The sequence below is a fragment of the Crocodylus siamensis genome, chromosome 1 (genome assembly GCF_052110815.1).
Source record: "Crocodylus siamensis isolate JL-2025a chromosome 1, ASM5211081v1, whole genome shotgun sequence".
Classification (NCBI taxonomy): Eukaryota; Metazoa; Chordata; order Crocodylia; family Crocodylidae; genus Crocodylus; species Crocodylus siamensis.
Window position 1 is genome coordinate 298,316,288 of NC_143395.1, and position 16,791 is coordinate 298,333,078.

The 16,791-nt window shown below is 45.7% G+C and overlaps 1 protein-coding gene across 2 annotated transcripts in view; it reads left to right on the forward strand.

Moving 5' to 3' along the window:
- NPAS2 (neuronal PAS domain protein 2) overlaps positions 1-16,791 on the forward strand; it is a 161,554-nt gene that overhangs the window by 128,222 nt on the left and 16,541 nt on the right. For both annotated transcript variants that reach the window (XM_090020522.1, XM_090020518.1), the window contains exons 15-16: positions 20-112; positions 11,033-11,179. In XM_090020522.1, coding sequence (XP_089876648.1) covers positions 20-112; positions 11,033-11,179 — 240 coding nt within the window. The remainder of the gene's footprint in view (positions 1-19; positions 113-11,032; positions 11,180-16,791) is intronic.

The following is a 16,791-nucleotide window of genomic DNA, read 5'->3' on the forward strand; positions in this document are numbered from 1 at the left end:
TTTCTTTCTTTAAACCTAGGCATCTTTGCCTTCTCAGCCATCATGTGAACTTCTCCCACAGCAGCTGCTACCCCAGGCAGCTTTGCAAAATCAGCCTAGTTCTATGGCACAGGTGAGTTGGTGATTTCAAACTAACATAAATTTGCTTAACAATCTTATGTTTTCCCATTTTGTGAGCCAGAGGAATGAATATAGTCCAAATTTTTTTATAGGAAACCTGTCAATTTAGATCCAAAATTTTACCTGCTCTAAAACAACTAAAATGTGGGAGTGATCTCTGGATTATGCCCACACACTTATTTACATGTTCCAATCTGTTCCTGAACATATTAAAAACAAACAAAACAAAACAAAACACTAATCTGTCTTAAAAAAAAAAGCCCTACTGTCTGTTTTGCTTTGCTGATGCAGCAGCAGGTAGAACAGAAGAAACAAGTTCAACAAAGCCCATTCCTTGAGTATGCCCCTACCAGTGAGCATGCTAACTAGACTGATGTTACCATTGGGCTTCACTGGCAAGAATCCAAGAACTCACCTATCTTCCTGGCCTGCCAACACTACATTAGCACTGGGTTTGAAGAAGTACAGTTGAATACTGCATTTTTCTGTCACATTATTTCAGCCCTTCCAAAGTTTTCCAAGAGATGATGGCCTAGAGTTCTCCTATAATTCAGTTTCCAGAAATTATTTTTTAAAACCTGTTAATAGGGGGATCTGTCCCCTTAAGAAGGAGCAACCAGCCCTGTTAAGTAGCTGCAGCTGTGGGAAAGCTGCCAGGGCTGTGCGAAATAGCTGTGTTTCGATTTGGTTTCGGATTCAGCCATTTCGGAGGACAGTGATTCATTTTGGTGTTTCAGATCACTGTCCTGTTTCGTTTCAGTTAAATCTCTCTCGGCTCTGCCAAACCTCCTCGAAATCTGTTTTCAATGGGCTGCAAGAGAAGCTTTGCACAGCCCTACCCAGCCAGGCAGAGCTTGGGGCCAGGGGCCAGGGGCCCCAGCGAGGAGCAGGACAGGGTGTGGTGGCTTATGCGGGGGAGGGGGAAGGCCGCTGCCCTCCGTGCAAGTGAGGAGACACCCATGTGGATCTCTGATCCCTGTCATGCAGGGTAACAGGACAGGGAAGCAGCACAGAGTGGCAAGCAAGCCTGCTGATCTGTGCCACACAACCTGGCTCTGCAGGGAACAGAGATCCACGCCAGGGGTTTCCTCACTGCCACTGCCCTCCCCACACTGCCCCAGATCTCTACCCCCTGTGGAGCCAGGTCACACAGCAGGGACCAGCATGCCCTGCTGGGCAACCTTGCTCTGCAGGGAGCAGAGATCCACGTCGGGGTCTCCTCACCACTGCTGCCCACCCTGTGCAGCCCTTACATTGCCAGGGCAGTACAGGGTGGGCAGCAGCGGTGAGGAGACCCCCGGCATGGATCTCTGCTCCCTGCAGAGCTGAGTTGCTTGGCAGGGTAGCAACATATAGCTGTTTCCCTGTAAGCGCAGCTCCAAAACTCTGAAATTTCCTGACACATTTCTAAAACGTTTTGGATGCCTCATTTTGTTTTGGAGATGTTTCTGAGCCTCCATTTTGATTTAGATTTGGTGTTTTGGGTGCTGAAACAGCCTGAAACACCTCCGAAATGAAACGGCTCCCAAAATTTTGCACAGCCCTAGAAACTGCTAATAAAGCTCTGCTGCCCCTGCATCTTTCAGATGTGTACCTTGTCCCTTTGGAGCTTATACCCAAAAAGTCCTGGAGGACTTTTGATTTAAAGTAACAAAATCCCATTTCTCTTTCTTTTTCATATTTTCCATATGACTCCACACCAGCATGCAATACTCACTTTTCTGGGAGTCCTGTCAGCTGATACAGCTCCCAGCCATAGGACTGCACCTTGTCTACCTGGGGCTGAGAGTCCTGCAACTGTTAGGGACTCTCAGCCCTAGCAGCTGCGGAGTTTGGATCTCAGTAGCACCCCACCCATCCTGCAGAGGTGATCCTCCTGCCCCAGAGGTTTCATGCATCCTGGGGGAAGGGAGATCACCACAGGGGGTTGCAATAGAGATCGTCCTGTAGTGATCCTCCCACCCCGGGGGTTTCACACAATCTCAGGATTGGGGGATTACCCTCTGGTGATTCACCCCCTTCAAGGGTTTTCTACACACCCCTGGGATGGAGGGATCATCCCTGCAGCAATCCTCCTGCTCTGAGAGTTTCATGCATCCCTGGGGAGTGGGCATCACCACAGCGATCCCCTCCGTCCTGGGGATGCATGGGGCTCACCCATGGCTGGGAGCCTCTCAAATGGGGTGGGGCTCCCAGCTGTGAGAGCTTGCTTTTTGGCAGTCCAAGGGGAGCCTGAGATTGGGCTCCCCCTGCACCAGCAGTAAGGTACATAGGATCTAACGTGTAATCCTACAATTGCTTTTCCTGCTATGCACATGTGGCAGGGCAGGAGGCATGATTATATGAATCATGCATTAGATCCCATCGCACCTTTACTTGCACAGGTAGAATGGTCCTTAAATTTTTCATTTTTTTTTAATATATGTTTGGAAGGGTGTTTTCCTTTTAACATCCTATATCAGGGGTGGGCAAAATACAGACTGAGGGCCATATCCAGCCCACCAATTGATCCTATCCGGCCTGCCTGCCTGCTGCTGCCAAGAGAAGGGAGGACTGCACCCTGGGCCACTCTTCTTTACAGCAGGCAGGGTCAAGTTGGGCCACATAGCATGCAGACTCCTCTGCCCTCCTCCCTTCATCTATTCCCCCCTGCCTGGATTCCTTCTGGTGCTGTGGCTGTACAGTCCTGATACTGTGACCACTGGCAGCCAGCCCCTCTCAGGATGTAGCATGATGCAGCATACCAAGTAGCCATCCCACTCACTGCAATGAACTGTTGCCACTGCTGCTGCTACTGCAGTGCCACTAGTGCTTGCTGGGCATGGTTGGGTGGGGTGGAGGGCTCAGCCTGGGCTAGCCACCCCCAGTTTCCCTGGTGTGATGCAGTGGCGGCAGTGGCCCATCAGTGGCCTGACCAACCTGATTGCCTTTTATGACCAAGTAACTAAATCCTTGGATGATGGTGTCGCCATGGACGTAGTCTTTCTAGACTTTAAGAAGGCCTTTGACACTGTCTCTCACCCCATTCTCATCAATAAATTAGGCGACTGTGGCATTGATGCCTACACAGTTGGATGGGTAAAACATTGGCTGATGGGGCGCACCCAGAGAGTAGTGGTGGATGGGTCATACTCAACCTGGCGAGATGTGAGCTGTGGGGTCCCCAGGGCTCAGTCCTCAGGCCTGTACTCTTTAATATCTTCATCAGTGACTTGGACAAGGGGGTTAAAAGCACGTTGTCCAAGTTTGCTGATGACACTAAGATGTGGGGCGAGGTGGACACACTTGAAGGGAGAGAGAGGCTGCAAATAGATTTAGACAGACTGCAAAGGTGGGCAGATGAGAATAGGATGGGGTTCAATGTAGACAAATGCAGGGTGCTGCACCTGGGGAGAAGGAATCCACAGCATACATACAAGCTGGGGAGCTCCCCTCTTGAAAGCACAGAGGTGGAATGGGATCTTTGAGTCATTATTGACTCCAAGATAAACATGAGCCACCAATGCCAGAGCGCACCTAGCAAGGCCAGCCACACCTTGTCATGCATCCGAAGATGCATCTCAAGCCGGTCCAGAGTGGTGATACTCCCCCTCTATGCGACATTGGTCAGGCTGCAATTGGAGTACTGCATCCAGTACTGGGCGCTGCACTTTAAAAAGGATGTGGCCAGCCTGGAGAGAGTTCAGAGGAGGGCCACCCATTTGGTGAGAGGGCAGTAGGAAAGGCCCTATGAGGAGAGACTGAGGGACCTGAACCTGTTCAGCCTCGGCAAGAGGAGGCTGACGGGGGACCTGGTGGCTGCCTACGAACTCATCAGGGGAGATCATCAGGAAATAGGAAGAGCCCTATTCTCCCCAGCACCACCTGGGGTGACGAGGAACAATGGTAATAAGCTGATGGAGAATAGGTTTAGGTTAGAGATCGGAAGGCAATATTTTACAGTTAGGGTGGCCAGAATCTGGAACCAACTTTCCTAGGAAAGTGGTCCTTGCTTCTACCTTAGGCAAATTCAAAAAGAGGTTAGATGATCACCTGTCTGGGGTCTTGTGAACCCAGCATTCATTCCTGCCTGTGGCAGGGGATCGGGCTAGATGATCTGATCAGGTCCCTCCTGCCCCTAGCTACTATGAAACTATGAAACAACAGGGAGGCAGGGCAGCTACTTAACACACTGTATTGTGCCCCATCCCATGCAGGACTGTGTAGTGCCAACAGCATGTGGGCACAGAGAAGTCTGCATGCTACCCAGCCTGCCTCCAGCTGTGACAGAGCAGAGCAGCATGGGGTGCAGCCCTTCCTCCCCAGACTCCTGGTGGTGGTCAGCAGGCTAGTTAGGATTAATTTCCTCACCCCAACAGCTCACCAAAACTCCTTAAGTGGCCCTCCAGCCCAAATAATTGTCCACCCCTATCATATATCCTCCTCCTTCAGAAATGAACCTGGAGACATGCTGTCTGACTTACTTCCCACCAGACCTACCTACCCTGCCATCCACACTGAAACAAAAGGTACTGGTTTCCCAGTTGTGTTCCATCCTTCAGTTCAGAGTAGAATCCAGTTGAGCTGCTATAGGCAGTCCTTTTGAATTCTGATTAAATTGAAAGACCAGTTCCAAACTATCTCAGTTCTGATATCATACTCATCCCTTTCACTGACAGCTAGGCTCAGTTGATCACAACAATACCTCTGGAAAAGTTCAAGAGGCAGGATTTTTTTCCCTTTATTAGTAATTCTAAGACCTGTAAATAAAGCACCACTACCTTTTAGTTGAGGTTGCTGTCACATTAACCCTATACAAAAGCTATCTCTGGAAAAGGGTAGTAATTCTCCACAGAATGGGGCAGTTTTCATAAATTATCAATTCTTTTTTGTGCCTCACCCCCAAAATAATGAGCATGTCAGCCTAGGGGGAGAAAATCAATTATTTAAAAAGACCATAATTTGTCCTTTGTTTGTATCAGCATTAAATGAATGAACAACAAAATCCATGCACACATGCTTTCCAGAATAAAAAATGTTCTTAACTTGCTAGTTGATTATTTATCAGTAGTTTAAGAAGTGGGACATAAACTCATGGCTTTTGAATTTGATTGCCTGTAATAATCTACTACTCTGCCCTAAGGATGCCAGGGTGTTTACTAAGAGTTGGTAGTACTTTGTCTTCTTGCATTCCTAGAATCTTTTATTGTGTAGCTGTTTCAAAAAGTTATACTGCTGCTCAAGGCGCAAAACCTGATATGTCTGGTTCTCTTTTACACTATTTACTAGATGAAATTTACACCAACTTTAAGGTGCCTTTTACATTGCCAGAACCACGTAAATGAGGCTTGGGATCGCTATATTTTACCCTTTGGGATTTATTTCAAACAAACATTTTTGTCTCATGCTAAGTTTTAAGTTCTGAATGGCTTATTATCCAGGGGATTTTTTTTAAATAAACCTTAAAGCACAATTGTAACCAGTAGTTGGAATGCAAATGTCCAGCTTAATATCAAAATTCTCTCCATTAAAAAATGAGTTGGTGTGTTTTATTCATGCTAAAAAAATTCCCCTAAAACACAATGAAAATGTTACTGTATTTCCATTTTAAGAAACCAAATACTGAAAAAACTGATGATCCTCTGCAACTAGGAGAAGAAAATCTGTGAGATTTCATGGATGGCAGTATTTGAGGTTATATTAGTGTCTGGAAAGCTGGTACTTCTGTGGTTTTCATTTTTCTCAATATACTGCAGAAACTTGGAAATGTTATAATCAACTGCTGATGACAGGGTGAAGATTATGAAGTGTTTACTTTGGAATATCTTAAGTTGAGCTCTATAATTTATTGACCAATTAGAACTTTTTTCATTGCTAGTTGAGTAGCTGCTCAACCTCAGGCAAATATGTCAAGGTGCAGGTCCACTACTGCTATCCCTTCCTGTGACAAAAACAATAGGAGGTTTTTTCTGGAGCTTTTCTGGGAGGTGGCATGGTTAGCGTGTAATGCAGCTGAGTCACAGGAGTGGAGAAAATAAAACCAGCCAAACAAACAAAAACAAGTGATGCTAATTTTTTTTCTTAACTGATTCCTTTTTGCAGACAAGCTCACTTGTTCATGTGCTAGCATAAAAAGCCACATGAAATATAAAACAAAGAAGAAAATACCATATTTACCCATATCCAAGACAACACTGAATTTAAGATACCCTCCTCCCCATCTGTACATGGAAGATGTATACATTTGTTCTCATTCAAATTCCACATATACAGTCTAATTATTGGGGGTTGTCTTAAATTCATCCCCCTCCCCTGTTGCAGCAGGGAAAGCAGAGGTAGGGGTCCTCAGCAGGCAGTAGAGATCAGGTGGTGGAGGATTCAATAGGAGCAGGTGGGGGGCAGGCAACTTGCTCCCCATCAACTTATCCCCCACAGCAGCCTCAGGCCCCCACTCCCATCGCCCCCCTCCTCCCTCCTTACTCCCATCTTCCCCCTTACGCTGCTTCTGCCCTCCCCCCACCACCCCGGCTCTGCTCTCTCCTGCCCCTCCCCTCCCTTCCCCCCACTTTCTTTTGCTCTGGTGCCAGCAGGCTCCATTTGCACTGCAGCATGGAGCATGGCCTCAGCAGGACTGCTGCTACAGGGCCAGGCTGGGCCCATGCTCCATGCTTCAAGTTGGAGTTGGAATACAGCCTGCTATAGCAAGGGTAATGGAGGGAGAGGAATGGGGGAGCAGAGGCTGCAAGGAGAGGAACAGGAGGAAGGGGGTTAGAGAGGGAGATGAGAGAGTGGGGACAGGGGCCCAAGGCTGTATGGGGGAGAAACAACGGGTGCAGAAGTGGCGGGGAGTGCAGGCAGCATCTGCAGCAACTCTGGTCCTGACCTGGGATTGGGGCTGAAGCCGTGGAAGCTGCCAGCCCCCTCAGTGCTTCATACTTGATTCCAGGGCAAGGGGCTTTTTTTGCCATTTTAAATGGGGGGGAAACCTCGTCTTGGAATTGAGTAAATATGGTATCATCAGTCAGTTTGTCTGAACTTGAGATCATGCTCTTTAAAAATAATTTTGAATAATTATTTGAAACCAGAAGCAAACTCTTCTGCTTTTGACTTTGCACAACAAATTCAAATTTCAAACTAATCCCCCAACATAACAACTATTTTTTTAGTAAAAATATTGGAGGAAAATTAGGCTCTGTTCCCAAAGCAGTTTAAAAGCAAATTGGATAGATTGATTAGGCCACCACTTCCCAGCCTTGATTTGTACATAGACAGCACTGAGCAAGTAACACGGTGCATGTAGTGTCCCACTTTTTTCTCCCTTATCATCACTTTTAACATTTTGGTTTCCTATGGCTGTGAACAACATTAGAAGTTGTAAGCAACATGTTGCCAGTGATCCATGGTTTGAGGACTTCTGAGTTAAAAGGAACCATTTACCTAACATTATTTTTCTGTCAAAATTTTTGGATCAAGAAGTTCTCTTTGAAGGAATTAGAGGTGTTTTTCAGTTCCCAAGAGTTATTTTACAGAACCCATCTATAATAGGGGGCATGTCTCCCCTTAAGAGGAGATAGCCAGTCACATTGAGTAGCTGCAGCTGCAGGGAAGCTGCTATTAAGGGAGTGACTCACTGGGCATGTTTACACGTGTATATTGATGCACTGCAATAAGCTGCAGTGATTATCTAGTGTCTACATGTGCACCTGGGATCATAGCATGTTGAGCCAGGTCAGAGCCAGTCCAGCTGGCAGGTGGTTCTGGGGGTCAGCCTGCCAGACCGGGGCTTCTCTCCCCAGCTCAGGGTGTTATGGAGGGGCTGGCAGGGACACACGGGTGCTTCATTGCAGGACTAGCTGGCAGGCAGCCCCCACACTGAAGGACCTTCATGCCTCAGCCAGCTGGGCAGCATCTATACATGCACTGCTCTGGAGTTTTTTACTTTGCAGCAGGATAGTACTTGTCTCTATAAGAGTAAATCAATTTACTCTGGCGTAATTAGGGTGCATGGTTAGGTGCACAATGTTTACTGTGCAGCTAATTAGTCTACTGTGCAATAAATGTCTCATGTAGACATGCCCGCTGAGAGCCTGAAAAGTTCCAGAGAGGAGAGCAGAGGGAGACTGTGAAGAAACAGTTTGGAAAGGAGGAGCTAACTGTGAATAAAACAGCTTTGTACAGCGAAGGGTGAGGCTGCTCTGCTGAGGTCCAGATTCAGAGGGGTTCCCCTCTGAGTGCTTGTGACAAGACATCATGGTTTGATTTATGGTTTGTTTATTTGCCTATATGTTTGTGGATTAAAGAGTATATGTGAGTTGGAAAGAGTAGCTGAAGAGCTGCTTAAGGAGCAAATCCCCCTGCCAGAGGCAGCAGGCTAAGTACCCTGCTTATACCACCTTCACAGAGCCATATCGAAGCCAAGATTAGTTGTAGTTTCCGAATAGTACAATTCCAGTCTTCATGGCAGGGCACCAAGGGGCCCAGAAAAACACTGGGTCAACCTTGAAAAAAGAAGTTGGTGCCCCTTCGGAGTCACTTATATTCTTTGCCAAATGGCTGAAGGTTAATATAAATAGGTTAATATTTCACTTTTGGAACAGAAGAAGAGTTATCCCTGGCCCTGCCTCCTATGTCCTGTACCAATTAGAAGTCATACAAACTTAAACTTCCCTCCAGGGACTTGTGAGACTATTTTCAAACTGTGGGAAATTGCTGGGCTGTATAAGGTAGGGCTGTTGTTTAAAAGCAAAAACCTTCTGGGCATCAGCACTGTAGTAAAGATACTCCAGTTACTGTAATTCGTGTTTCGTTATTTTCATGCCTTCTTTTAACACATAGGGACGGATCCTGGAGGGTCTTGGCAGTTCCTGCTTATGCCAGTATGCACCTAGGGTGCTCTCACAGAATGGGGAACTGTGACACCTACATAATCTTATCTCTGATCTTTTCAGGACTGATAACTCAGTTCAGTGCAGAACATACTAAATGAATATGAGAAGAGGAAAGGATCCCCTGAGCAAAGAATTCTTCTTAAACAGTAAAGCCATACATGTAGCTATAAAGAAAAATGATCTTCCTCACTCTAAGAAAGTTTTAATGGATACTTCAAATACTGTATTTACCCAAAACGAAGATGACCCTGAATTTAAGAAGACCCTCCCAATAATTAGAATCTGTCCATGGAAATTGTATACATTTGGTATAATTTTCCTTGTATAGAATCTAATTATTGGAGGATTGCTTAAATTCTTCCTCCCCCAGCCCCACACTGTAATGGGGAAAGCCGTGGTAGGGAGATCAGGCAATAGGGGGCAGGCAGTAGACAGGGCAGTAAGGGGCAGGCAGTACAGCAGGTGGGGGGGCAGGCAGTAGGGAGAGCACTCAGGTGGCAAGTGGGAGGACAGGCAGCTTGCCCCTTGCTGTTGACTCTCCCCTTACCTACTTACCACCCCCACCCCTTTTGTGCCTGCACATCCCCATCTGCAGCCTTGGGCAAGGGGTTCAGATGCAGTGGAGGGCATCAGCAGCTGCAACACGAACCCCAATGCAGGACTGGGGCTAAAGCCTGAGCTGCAGCATCTGTCTGACTTCCTACCTGCTGCCTCATACTCAATTACAAGGTGAGGGGCTTTTTTCCCCCGTGTTAAATGAGAGAGGGGGGAATCTCATCTTGCAATTGAGTAAATATGGTACTAGCTGCAGGAAACGTAGAGAAGGAGGTACTTTCCTTCACACAGGGGACTACCGTAAAGCAAAGAGGTTCTAGGCATAAAACCTGAATCTACCAGACCAGCTGTTGTTTCAACCTCACTCCACAGAAATCTGGTACACTGTACAATTTAACCAATCCCAATCTGCCCCTCTCACTACTGTCATTAGTTGTGCTATTTAAGAAGTGAAATGCATGGTGTGAGCAAGTGGAACCCCAGTGATTTCATAGAAATCTGATCCCTTTCATTATTTTGCCTTGTGGCATGTATCTATTTAAAAAGCTAGGAAACTAACCCACTATTTTTTAAAGCAAGGTTATGTTTGACTGAACACTGGAAATCAAAAGATACCCCTTGGCTCTCTTGCATGATTGATAGAAGTGTGAAATATGCTAAGTATGGAAAAGTTACTGAGTTTAAATGATACCTGTTAAATGTTCTCCAGAATGTGAATCCATATTTTGTTAGCTAACTACCCTATACTCTTATACTTTCTTTTTAAATTTTATTACAGTGATGTCTATTTTGTACAATTATTTAGAACTGCCTCCCTCCTACTAAGTTCATAAGATCTATTAATTTATGTTGTGTTTGAAAATAATATAGTAACAATTTTAAATATCTTTGACTACCAGTTTGACATCTCAGTATTGAATATATTCCTAAACAGTGTAGCTGGAAATCACACTGTAGTATGAAACAATCAGCAGAAAAAAAACTGTTGTAGCACTGTTATTTCTACTTTGGTAATATTACTATTACCATAATTCATTTGGGATATATACCCGCTTCCCACTAAGTGTTTCTATACTTAACTTTTGTGGGATGGAGATAACTTTGGCTGGTGATGCAGCAAAACTAGTATTGCCTGTTTATCCAGTATTACACTAATTCCACATCTGATTAAGGCTTTTTCTGTGCAGTGATACACCATCCAAATACTGCATTCTGATAAATAATTAAATAACAATAACAGCAATGATCATCAGTCTAACATCTGACAAAAAATGTTTGCAAAATCTAACATTTGAACAAGATACTCCTGAGATGGAAAATAAAGAAGATTCCTCAGTGTCTAGATATTATGATATTTCAAAATAGCATTAGACAAACTATATTTTTGCAATCAAGAAACCAAGTCCTGTCTGTAGAATGAAACAGTGTAGAGCTCAGCCCTTGCTGTAATGATGGGAAAAAGACATGGCTGTTTATTTTGTCTTTTGAAGTTCTCGGCACAATTTAGCATGTTCCAGACCATCAAGGATCAGCTGGAGCAGCGAACACGGATCCTGCAAGCCAACATTCGGTGGCAGCAAGAAGAACTCCAAAAAATACAGGAACAGCTCTGCTTGGTTCAGGATTCCAGTATACAAGTAAGCCAGCCTCTGTGCAGTGCAGAACATTTTCAGATTTTGCAGCTGTGAGAATGGGTGGTTGTAAGTTTATTTTCACAGTCAAAGAATTCTGGGTTTGAAAAAACAGATTCAGTTGGTTTGGGAGTTATTCCAGGTATCTGTCAGTTGCAAAAAGGAAGGAAGAAATGTTAAGAGATCTCAATATTGGGGTAGAGGAATGAAATGGAAAAGAATCTTCCAGCTTAGAACATCTTTTTAGAGTACCTTATATACTGTGTCTTCAGAATGGACAGCTCCAGTGAAAGGAGCCAGTTAAATCATCAGTGCTTTCACCATGCCTCCCCATGTCACTCCCTTTTTGCCTGAAGTCTGAGTTACCAGTTCTTGGTATTAAGTCTCTACCCACCTCTGCATTGGCTTACCATCTCTTCCCTACTCTTTCTTACCCTGTATCATACCATATACTTTAACCAACTTTGCCGTTCTCATTTTTTCCCTAAATCTCTCCACCTCTCCAGCTTGGAAGCATATCACAGGTAACATTCACCAAAGCCCTTTTCTCATCACTTTCACAACACTGGTGAAGTTCACCTGTGAATCCTTCAGCCTGAAAAGACCACATGCTAATTTGTGTTTGTTCTTTACGAAACCAGTTTGAACTTTTAGACTCAAGCCTCTTTCGTTCTGGGACTCATCTTTTTGACACATTCTGCTTCACAAAACATATTACGTACAGTGTGCAGGTATACTTATATATAGCCCTTCAAATAAATAATGCAAGTATGAATACAGTACATCTCAAGTAGCCTCAGTGAACAGATCCCCTCACCTTTCAGATTGCTTTTGGAGGTTTTCTAATGGCAGGAAGAATTACCTGTGTCTTCCTGATAATTTAACTAGAAATACTGGGTGAAATCATGTTTGGTTGCTCATGTTACACTTGTGATGAATCCATCCCATTCTGATGATAACATTCATAAGATTATGAGAGCACAAACACTATTACAAAATCTCTGAATATCCAAGTAATATCCGAATAAGGGTGAAATCTTGCCCCTACTCAAGTCAATGGAAGTTTTGCCATTGTGGGTCAGTGTTCTATTAACATAGTAGCGGCAGGTCCCAGCCAGGATTTCAGCCCCATTGATCTTGGCACTGTGCAAAACACAGGAAGATACTGTCTGCCATCGGTGTGTCTTTTCCATTACCTCTGCACTGGTTTTGATGAATGAGTGTTGAAAGTATCTCTACAATTAATTGGCCTTTTATTGCAGAATCCTATCAGACATCTGAAAGCCATTATTACTGCTATTGTGAATGTCAAGAGACAGAATTTTCTCCCTTTCTCTCTTGTTAATTGGGCACAAAGCATTACTCTCTCATCATGAGGCAGATCACACAGCATTTTCTTCTCATATATGGGAAACTGATGCAGTTTCGCTTAAATTTTTCAGCACATAGCATGCTGCCTGAACAGGGCATGGAATGACTGGGGCAGCCCACAAGATTCTCAACCTGGGTCCCACAGAGCTCAAGCCAAAAGGCTTAAGAGGCTACCTGAGCACCTGTTATGGCTCCCAGTTCTAATCTGTCCAGCCCAACCTTAGTTTGGAAATGCTGACATGCAGTTCACTTGTATAACATCCCTTAGTGGACATGTGCTAGACCTGGCTTGCCCAACGTATGGCCTGGGGGCTGCCATGCGGCCCGCCAAGCCATTTTCTGAGGCCCAAGGTGCTGTGACAAGAAACAAAAGTAAACACTGTTTGCTTTCATTCCCACCCCTTGTCCCTCCCCCAGCCCCATAGTAGGTGACCAGCGAACATGGACTACGAGGCAATTGGCTGCCCAGTGACTACTGACCCTCTCCCTGGGGGGAGCGGGGCCCCTCTCTCAGCTCCCCTGAACACAGCCATGGAGGCCGGAGCAGGTGAGCTCACACCAGGCAGGTCCCAGGGCCCAGGCCAAGGTGCCCCCTCACCTCCTCCACACCCATCACGTGGCTCCTTTAAGCCCCATGCTGGGGGTGGTCCGCATTGCATCGGCGGGGAAAGGGCGACGCAGGGTGGGGCGGCATGGTCCAGTGCGGGGATGAATGTGTGAGCGTAAAACATGGCTGCCTGGCTGTCAGCAGGGCCACATCCCTGGGTGGGATGGTGAGGAGCCCGCAGGGGGGTGCCACACATGAGCATGCACTCATGAGAAGGAAGCACAAAGTCACACTCGTGCCTTCCTCCTCCTCCTCCATGGGAGCCGGGGGCTAGGAGGGAGGCAGGCTGCGCACATGTGGCTGTGTGTGAAGACTGGGCTCCTTGTCCCAGATGGCGCCGGGCAGCGTCCTGAGGCACTGCTTCTCCTCCTCCTCCTCCTCCTCACTGCTGCTGCTGGAGGCCAACAGCTGGCTGCTCCTCCACGGCTTCCTCCACCTGGTGCTGTACACCCAGGTGTCCCAGTGTTGCCCTGAGGGGTCAGGCCAATGCTCAGGATCTCAATATTGCACTGTTAGACAGGAGGGCATGTTGTTGCACATATACAAACACACAATTCAATTAGGTGCATACACACACATACTACCAGGTCAGGCACATACACGTTCAAACCAGCCTACCCACATGCATACCTATTACCAATTCAAGCACATACACTATACACCCCAGAAGTTAGACACAGATCACTAATTTGTATATCATGCACACAATGCCACTCACACTAGCAACTTACGCTATAAATATACACACACACACCTCACACTAGCAACTCAGATACACACATTCAAAATAACTAGTCTAGGTTCATGCACACCTATCACCAGTTTAAGCCTATACATGCTACACACAGCAAATTTAGACAGGATCAGTTACCAGTTACCAACACCTGCACATCCAATATGCATACTTGGATTACTAATTTATATACCACACACACACAATGGTATCTATATATACATATATATATGTGTGTGTGTGTATTCACTAATTTACACACATACCACCCACCTACACATACATACCGGTGAGTTCCTAAGTTGGGTGTTGTGATGTGTATGTATGTATGTGCTTGGTATACTCGGGATACCTGGGGAAAGGTTAAGGTAAGGAAGTAGAAGTGTAGGGAGTTAAAGTTACCAGGACTGGGATTAGAACCGGTAGACTACAGGGGCCTGGGCTGAAGAACTGAGGCTTGGGGTAACTTTAGGTTAATTGATTAAAAGACAATGCCCAAAGCCTGCATAACAGGGAAGCAATGCTGGCACAGAGGCTGGGACTGGAGCCAGAGCTACGGGGGAGCTGAAAAGCTAGGTAGGAAGAGGGAAAAATGGAACTAAGGGAAAGTGTGGGTGTTAAAGAGGGGCTTTGGGTGTGGGGAGCCAGAGGATGGTTCTGGGGCAGCTAGAGAAGTTGCAGGGAGTAACAGTAGGTGCTGGGAGCTGGAGAAAGGCTCCAGCTGCTGGAGAAAACTGCAGGACAGCCACAAGGAGCTGGGAAGCTGCGGGGGTGGGGGTAGGGATGACTACAGAAGGTGCCAGGGAAGCCTGAAAACAGCAGAAAATCACAGGAAAAGTGGCAGGAGGGACTGAAAAGCAGCAGGGCAGTGCGAAAGCAGAAAAAGGCAGCAGAAAGTCACAGGGAAAAGTAGACGGCACGGGAGGCTGAAAAGCAGCAGGGACAGCATGAAAGCAAGGAGAGGCTGAGAGGTGGCAGAAAAAGGGAGATGGAATTGGGAGGAGGTGGGAAACTAGCGGGGAGGGGGAAAGGGGCTGGAGCTGAGAGAGAGAGAGAGAACAAGGCTGGAAATTAAGATAGGGAAGGGACTGGGATTCAGTAAAACATGACCCAGCTCGGGGTTGTAAATGACAGTGGTTTTACTGAACAGTGGAGATGGTGACACAGTGTCTTATTGGTTCCCTTGCACCCACCCACACACACACACACACACACACACACACACACACACAATGGCAGCAGGGGTTAGAGAGGCTTGATGCAGGGGCTGAAGTCCACTGAAATCCAGGAGGAGAGAGAAAGAGACAGAAAGAGAGAGAGTGTCCAAATTGTAGGAGGAGGTATGCAGGTAATATCTACCTATCCAGGCTAGAAAGGGGTCCTTGTCCAGTAGGTGTTGTCCAGAGGGGGGTTGCCTGCAGGGCCTCTGGGTGGATAGGTGATGTAACATGGTGCTGGTCCAGATGGAGAGATTTGCTGGTTCTGCAGGGTCTTTTGTCTTTCAAATGTTGGTCTTGTCTCTGTTCCTGGGTGAGGTCCATGGTTCCTGGATGAATCAATGTGAGGTGATGGCCCAGACTTAACAGGCCATTCAGTAGAGGCCTGCTACCATTGTATTTCAATCATTCCCAATCACGGTCATTCATCCGGGAACCAATTTACATGGGAGGGATACGTGACTCATACAGTTGCGACACAGGGGATGCCCGGGCAGAGGACACAAGATGGAGACTTGACATATAAAATGGAAACTTGACATGACTTTGGTTCACTTATAAACACAGGCCTAAACCATACAATATCCATATGAAACAATAAAAATGAATACAAAAATGATAATAAGACAATATACAACAGTAAAAAAGAATACAAACCTAATAATAATACAATATAAAACAGTGGATATCCAAAACCAAAACCAAAAAATTGCTACCAAAATAAAAATGTTTAAAGCTTATCCTACATCTTAGTTTACTTATACTTATCTATAGGGAATAGAGAGGAAGAGAAAAAGTCAGAAATGGTTGGGAAGGGGAGCAAATGCAATAAAAAAAAAGAAAAACTGGAGGTTTTGCTACACCAGGGCAAGCCTACATTATGTTTTTTTCATTCATTGAGAAGTGAGTAGAAACGAAAGTGTTTATTTTAGTCAAGTATTGACTATTATTTCATTGTTGCTTTTATGTTGTTTTTATTTTGGATTTTAAACCACATTTCCAGACCCATTTCATTGTCACTTCCTGGAACTTCACTGGTGTCAAAGGTCATGTGACATCACTTTCTGATGTGATACCGCTTCCTGTGAGGTCTTTGAATATGGCTCGCCGGCTCACTGGGTGATTAAAAAGTTCATGATCCGGCCCCACATTCAAAAAAGTTGGACACCCCTGTGCTAGACTGAGCCAAGTGACATATATTTCAGAGCCCCAGAAAGGATTCCAAAGGTTATAAGAGTATTAAACTTCATAGATGTGGGTGCAACCTTTTAATTAAGACGTCCTAGGCCTCTAAATCCTGGAATCTGTAAGGAAAGAGGGGCAGGAGACAGAGGAGTCTGAATAGGCCCTCATCACATATTCTCCCCCTTAACATAAGTTCCATGTCACTGTGAGATACAGAACATTGGGTTAAATGAACCTGCTGTCAAATCCAGTATGGCATTTCTTATGTTCCTATTAAGGTTTTATTTGCAAGGTATTGCATTGTCTATTTTGCCAGCTCTGAACTTTTTGCTTGGGTTGGCAATAGCTCTGTGGTATGGTGCCAGAACAGAAGTGTGCCACCCTACGCAATGCTGTTAGACGTACCTCACTTACTCTTCCCCCCTCCCCCCTCTTATTAGCCACAGGCATGAGATAATAGAAAAACAATAATAATTGCAACTGTGACCTCCCTCAGGTTAATTTT